General features: G+C 41.0%; 1 protein-coding gene across 1 annotated transcript; it reads left to right on the forward strand.

Annotated features, from left to right (window-relative positions):
- Positions 1 to 803: 803 nt before the first annotated feature.
- On the forward strand, positions 804 to 6,436 carry LOC149839239 (putative 1-deoxy-D-xylulose-5-phosphate synthase, chloroplastic). Its single transcript, XM_090002402.1, has 9 exons — positions 804 to 1,087; positions 1,540 to 1,665; positions 1,965 to 2,129; positions 2,746 to 3,168; positions 3,413 to 3,686; positions 3,771 to 4,078; positions 4,166 to 4,447; positions 5,674 to 5,958; positions 6,099 to 6,436. Exons 1-9 carry the CDS (start codon positions 923 to 925, stop codon positions 6,246 to 6,248), a joined length of 2,178 nt encoding a protein of 725 aa, XP_089858528.1. The 5' UTR covers positions 804 to 922; the 3' UTR covers positions 6,249 to 6,436.
- The last annotated feature ends 708 nt before the right edge of the window (positions 6,437 to 7,144 follow it).

The following is a 7,144-nucleotide window of genomic DNA, read 5'->3' on the forward strand; positions in this document are numbered from 1 at the left end:
CTCACATCAAAACGGGTTAAACAATCCACATAGTTGTTTTTACTCGCTATCCTTAAGGGTTGGGGGTGTTCAGACTAAGGATGCAAATGGCTAAGATCCCAAACAGCTAAATACATGGGAATTCGGACCAGAATCGGATCTGGAATAACCAAAATTTACAAAATCTTCATACTGAATCCGACACATTTGCATCCTTAGATCGACTAGAGATCCGAGGTGATCTTTTTTTTTTCTCACGCTAGCTCCTTTGGGGCAGAGATCCGAGGCTTTCGGAGGAATCTTATCAATTAGATGAGACTAGACCAAACGGTTTGGATCCGGTTTCAAGCACCTCCAAAGTTCAAAAGTACAACAAAAAAGAAAACAAAAATGCTTTTTCGTCGTCATAATATCTAGAATATTTTATAAAGCATCGCCATGACTTTCTGTGATTGGTTCATGCCTCTATCCAACCAGATTTCTAATGACGTGTCCACAGCAGAAGAGGCAAGAGTGGAGAGTGGAACACCTAAATACAGTATCAGCCACCACTAGAAAAGTCAGGTTTCCTAAAAGGACAAAACATTGATCAACAGCACCCAGTGGCAGTAATGGAGTCCCACCTTTTTCGCTTCAAAGAGATATCCATGAACACATCCCAATCGTCCATCCTAGAAAACTAAGGCCCAGGTTGAAACCAGTTGCTTGGGTGCCCACCATACTAAAAGTTTAAGTTGGGACATGCAAAACAGAATGCAATCTAGGCCCTTGATTTGGCATCAAGGGATGGGTTCAAATTTATTTGTGTAATCATTGTATCTGACATCCTAACATGGGCGAGGAGAGAGGTGCTTATAAGAGCCTTCATTCTGCACAGTGCACACCATCCTTTCTCCTTTTTCCTATGCGACACTCCACCCTGACCCTCTGCTGAGATTGTGTGATGGCATTAGCAACATCTTTCTCCTGTACCTGCTTCCATGCTTTGGGCATCCAACACCCTTCTCTTTCACCCTCTAAGAGCTCCACATCCACTCTTCACAACTCATACTTTCTTCATGGAGGAGCACAATACCCATCCAGAAAACACAACCCATCAGCCTCTAAGGTTAGTATTTTGCAGAACCAGAGTTGGGTTCCTTCTGTTTTCCTGAATTATGATGGTTGTCATGCAAATTTCAATTGTTTTGATGTATTGAGAATCTGATGTAATGACCAATTCAAGTTGGGGAATGGTTGTAATATTGGATGCCTATTTTAAAAGGTCAGATTTTGGGTTCTGAGAAGGTTTGCTATGTTGGTTTCTGATGAGATTATCAGTTTAAGATGATGTTACTGTGATGCTGAGAATATATCAACAACATGCAAACATTGGATGATGAATTTTTCTTTTCCTGATATTTTTTGCTTTTGGTTTTGGGTGGAGTAACTAGTTGTGCTTGGAACTTGGAAGTGACTATGGGAGTGAATATCTGCTTGAAATGTTTAGTTTTGTGAGAGCAATTTGATACTTGTTTGCATCATTGCATGGATCTATCTGATGTCCACTGTTGAATGCAGGTGAAGAAGGCCTCATATGTGTGTGCCTCATTGTCTGAGGGAGGCGAGTACCACGCACAGAGGCCTCCAACTCCTCTCTTAGATACCATCAACTATCCCATTCATATGAAGAATCTCTCTCTCCAAGTATGGTTCTGTGTGTGTGTGTGTGTGTGTGTGTGTGTGTGTGTGTGTGTGTGTGTGTGTGTGTGTGCTCGTGCGCTGAAAGCCCCAAACCTAGTTGGGACTCGAAGGGCTCGACCAGACTCCGGTTGGATCTATGATGCCTACTTGAGCATCATATTGATGCCCATGTACTAAATTGGTGCCAACTTGGATCAGAGCCCTTGGTGGCTCTACTCAGAATGAGTCTGGAGTCAATTTTTTGATTGAAAGAAACATTGGTCTGACTTGTTCATCGTGTGTGTGATAATTGGCAAATGAAGGAACTGAAACAACTTTCAGAAGAGCTGCGTTCAGATGTGATCTTCAGTGTTTCCAAGACAGGGGGTCACCTTGGATCCAGTCTTGGGGTTGTGGAGCTCACTGTGGCGCTCCACTATGTGTTTAATGCTCCACAAGACAGGATCCTTTGGGATGTAGGCCATCAGGTAATGATTCCTTTTTCACTATCCTTTCCCTGTTATTGTGTATTATGTGTTCCAAAGATAGACGGTGACCCATATGCAAATAACATGGTTAGAATTGTATATATTAGTTCTCATATGACTCAGAACCACTGTATTAAAACCGTATCTTCTACTTATTTCATCAGAAGAATGTTAAAAACAGTTTATAAGAAATCAAAGCATCATCAATTGTAAGTCAGGTTGATGTGGTTCCTACCAGCTAACTGCATAACCAAATTGGTTGTTTTGCTCCAAGCTTTCAGACTTGCACCAAGTTCACAAATTAGAAATTGAGACCCGTACTTTCACTCAGTAATCCAAACTCCACCCAGTTTTTGTAAGGCAATGGTCAACTGATTCATGAGTTGGTTATTAGTCTAGCTTTGCCCAAGGTGGCCCATGATAATTTATGCTGGTTTCCAGTTGTGGATGTAATTGATCTAATTCAGTTAGTAACTTGACCCGGTTTTCACTTCTGTCTCGTTCTAAACTTGAAGCTAATCAATTTATATAAGTAGCTTCCTTTTGATTTTTAAGGCATACATGATGGTAAAATACTGCTAATTAACGACTAAATCATGAAGGCATTTGTTTACAGGCTTATCCTCATAAAATACTGACTGGCAGAAGGGATAAGATGTCAACAATGAGACAAACAAATGGGCTATCAGGATTTCCAAAGCGATCCGAGAGCGAGTATGATTGTTTTGGTGCTGGGCACAGCTCGACAAGCATCTCAGCAGGGCTGGGAATGGCAGTTGGGAGGGACTTAAAGGGAAGGAAGAACAATGTGATTGCAGTTATTGGTGATGGAGCCATGACTGCAGGGCAAGCTTTTGAGGCCATGAACAATGCTGGATATTTGGACTCTGACATGATTGTCATCATCAATGACAACAAGCAGGTGTCTTTGCCTACGGCAAATATCGATGGACCAATTCCTCCTGTTGGAGCATTAAGCAGTGCTCTGAGCAGGTTGCAGTCTAGTAGGCCTCTTAGAGAACTGAGGGAGGTTGCCAAGGTCAGTGAGCTATTTTCATTCCTTTTGTTTCCGGTTAAATTCTTTACAACAGTATATAGATATATATTTATCATTTTCCCCCTTTGGTCTTCTGATTTTTTTCTCATTGACAATATAATATATTGGGAGTGTTTCATTTCAGAATTTCCTAAGCATGTCAGTTGCCTTCTAGTTACCATTGGTTCCATAAATCTCACCTGAAAGCTTTTGACTGACTGGTATACAAATGTTTCGAGAAATGCAGGGAGTTACAAAACAGATGGGAGGATCGATGCATCAACTGGCTGCTAAAGTTGATGAGTATGCTCGTGGTATGATCAGTGGTTCACGCTCGACACTCTTTGAAGAACTGGGGCTCTATTACATTGGTCCTGTTGATGGCCATAACATGGATGATCTAATAACCATTTTGCAAGAAGTGAAGAGTACAAAGACAACAGGACCAGTGCTCATCCATGTTGTCACTGAGAAAGGTCGTGGTTATCCCTATGCGGAGCGTGCAGCTGACAAGTACCATGGTTGGTTAAATAATTTCTTTCTTTATTTTAGTGTCAACCCTGTCAAACAATTTTGAACAATTGGGTGAAATTTTCATTTTACAGGTGTTGTCAAGTTCGACCCTGCCACTGGAAGACAGTTTAAGACCAAGGCCCCAACACAAGCCTACACCACTTATTTTGCAGAGGCACTAATAGCAGAGGCAGAGGTTGACAAAGACATAGTTGCCATCCATGCTGCAATGGGTGGAGGCACTGGGCTAAATATGTTTCTCAAGCGCTTCCCTGACAGATGTTTTGATGTTGGAATAGCAGAGCAGCATGCAGTCACCTTTGCTGCTGGCTTGGCTTGTGAAGGCCTCAAGCCTTTCTGCGCAATTTACTCTTCCTTCCTACAAAGAGCATATGATCAGGCAATCACTTCTTTCCTATTTCTTCAGAGAATGCTAAAGACCTCAAATCTTGTAAACCAGAAGTATGACTTGTGGTTGAATGTGCAGGTGATACATGATGTGGATTTGCAGAAACTCCCAGTCCGATTTGCCATGGACCGAGCTGGGCTAGTGGGTGCAGATGGCCCAACACATTGTGGGGCATTTGATGTGACGTACTTGGCATGTCTGCCCAACATGGTTGTGATGGCTCCAAGTGATGAAGCTGAACTGTTTCATATGGTAGCCACTGCTGCTGCCATTGATGACCGTCCAAGCTGTTTCCGGTATCCCAGAGGCAATGGAATTGGTGTGCCACTGCCTGAAGGCAACAAAGGAATACCTCTTGAGGTACTCATTTGATCCCCATCAAACTGGCTAGTTTGCCCAAACTCAACTCGAAAAGGTTGATTAGGATGTGAAAGAAAGGAGTGATTTCCCATTCCTGGGAGGATCATACAATGTGACTATGGGCTTAACATTGACTAGATAACCGCTTGGCACATCCTTGGGCAATGGATTGTGCTGGAAGGCATGGTGCATGTTGTCTGGTGCAATTCGACAGCTAAGGATTATGACACTCCCAAGTCATAATCTTATACAATCATTTTCCCATGGAGACAATGGCTGTTTTACTAGATATGTCACGCCAACACTAGCTTAACGATTATAGCAGATTTAGAGCCAGTAGTGCCTGGCAAAAGGCTAGCCAACTATACAACTGAGTTCCTGTTTATGTTTACTTTGGAATTACACGATAAACATACTGATAAACGGTTTTGTTTGTTGAGTTGTAGTTGAGTTAAACCTTGCTGGTTGAATTGGCCGATTCTATAGTGTTGCACTGCAATCTCGCCTCGAGTTAACTGGAGTCTTATTTGTCTAAAACTGATGCTAGATTTGGCAGCAACTTGAGTGTAATGATGCAATGACTAAGAAGAAAGTCATTGACCTGGTTCAGTCATAATGTGGAGACCTCAAACCTAGGGCACCTTAGTTTGAATTTTCATGTGATTTAAAATTACAGGGTGGACGATGTGATTTCAAATCACATGAGAAGTGAGTAAGATGGCATCTAATGTTATTTAGAATCACATGAGGGATTGCATGTCACATTTGTTTGAACATGAGAAATGGGGCGCATAACAATCATGATTGTGAGAATAATTCACATTTGCGGCCAAGCAGACATGCTTCTAGTCTAACTTGATCTTGTAAAAAATTGTGGTACTTTGAGCAGTTTCCAGAGAGATTAGTACATCCAATGAACTGAGGTAACTCATTTGGCCTGAGTTCCAAAATTAGTTACGAAATGCATGCTTTCAGTGTTGGATTTGGACACAACTTTGAATACTAATTGCTCCCATTATATATTTTTACTAAATTTAGTAGGCACAGGAATACAAAAGCCACTACATAGTTATAAGAACCTATCTCTACCATCTGATCTGGATCAAGACTGAATGCTGACAGTTCTGGTTCAATCTGCATTTTTGGTAATCTATTAAAAAGATAATATATTGATATGCAACCTCAATGTTCAGTTGCCATGTCCTTATGTGTTTGATTTTGAGCAGATCGGGAAAGGGCGTGTACTTGTTGAAGGTGAGAGGGTGGCGCTAGTGGGCTATGGAGCAGCAGTTCGAAGTTGTCTTGCTGCAGCTTCAGTACTGAATGAGCGCGGCCTGAATTTGACAGTTGTGGATGCACGGTTCTGCAAGCCTTTGGATCAAAGTCTCATTCGTCAACTAGCCAGGGAGCATGAGTTCTTGATCACCGTCGAAGAGGGATCCATTGGTGGCTTTGGTTCTCATGTTGCTCAGTTCTTGGCTCTAGATGGCCTTCTTGATGGTACCACCAAGGTGAATTTTTGCACATATACTAGCTAGCTAGCTAGCGAGAGAGAGAGAGAGAGAGAGAGAGAGAGAGAGAGAGAGAGAGAGAGAGAGAGAGAGAGAGACTGCTTATTTTGGGAGGCTAATGAAAGTTTATGTTGGTGCAGTGGAGGCCATTGGTTCTTCCGGATCGTTATATCGAGCATGGATCTCCAGCTGATCAGTTGGCTGAAGCAGGTTTATCACCAGCTCATATTGCAGCCACAGTGTACAATGTATTGGGGGAAACCAGGGAGGCTCTTGAAATCATGTCATGAGAGAGAGAGAGAGATGATTTCCTTTTCCCTATAGTGTAAACTAACAAAAAATGCACCATATAGCTGCAGCTTAAATGGTTTTTCCCATCTAAAGGATGATCTTATCTTGGTATCAGCGTATATGTATCTGTAGATGTACACAAACATGTAATGTTTATATTTAAATGAAAATGCGGTTTGCATAAAAACAACATTTTTGGATGCTGGTTGACACTCCACATCAAGTACATTGGCACAAATAAAAAGATCATGCAAAAAGTTGTGAGAAAAACCACAGATTCACAAGTTCAAACAATTATTTATACTGGCTTCTTCTAATTTCACTGTGTTTTTTTACACATTGAAACTCTTGAGAAAAGAGTTCTTTACATGCAGCCGAGTTACGATAGAGATCCCAATAATATTGGACTCAATAATGGGACTTTCATAAGACGTTTTGATAAGGCTATATGTAAAGCTAACATGATCAAAATCATCGACAATGGGACTCTCTCAAACAGTCATGATATGATGAAGACCAAAAATACCGATAATATCAAGTGTGAAGCTAATATCAAGATTATTGTTGATAATGATAATCTTGATATTAAAGATAATTTGGTTAGAATGAAGAAAGATCAAGGTAGCAAATGTAACAATATCATAAAAAAGGAGAATCTAGAAAAATCGACAAAAGTCGATAACAATGTAATTCTCTTAAATAGTGAAAAAACTTCACACGCGAATTGTTGAGTGAAGTATCGTGGGTGTAGGTGGTAGTTCACCAAATCATGTTAAAATTGTGTGTGCATATTTTTCTTTTATGGTATCAGAGCATCTTGCATCCTAGGTGATTGATGTATTCTTCTCAATGGCGTCAACATCTCTATCAAATTCTCGTACCTCTTCAACCTGAA

Source organism: Nuphar pumila, chromosome 4, assembly GCF_984573655.1.
Source record: "Nuphar pumila chromosome 4, dmNupPumi1.hap1.1, whole genome shotgun sequence".
Taxonomy (NCBI): Eukaryota; Viridiplantae; Streptophyta; class Magnoliopsida; order Nymphaeales; family Nymphaeaceae; genus Nuphar; species Nuphar pumila.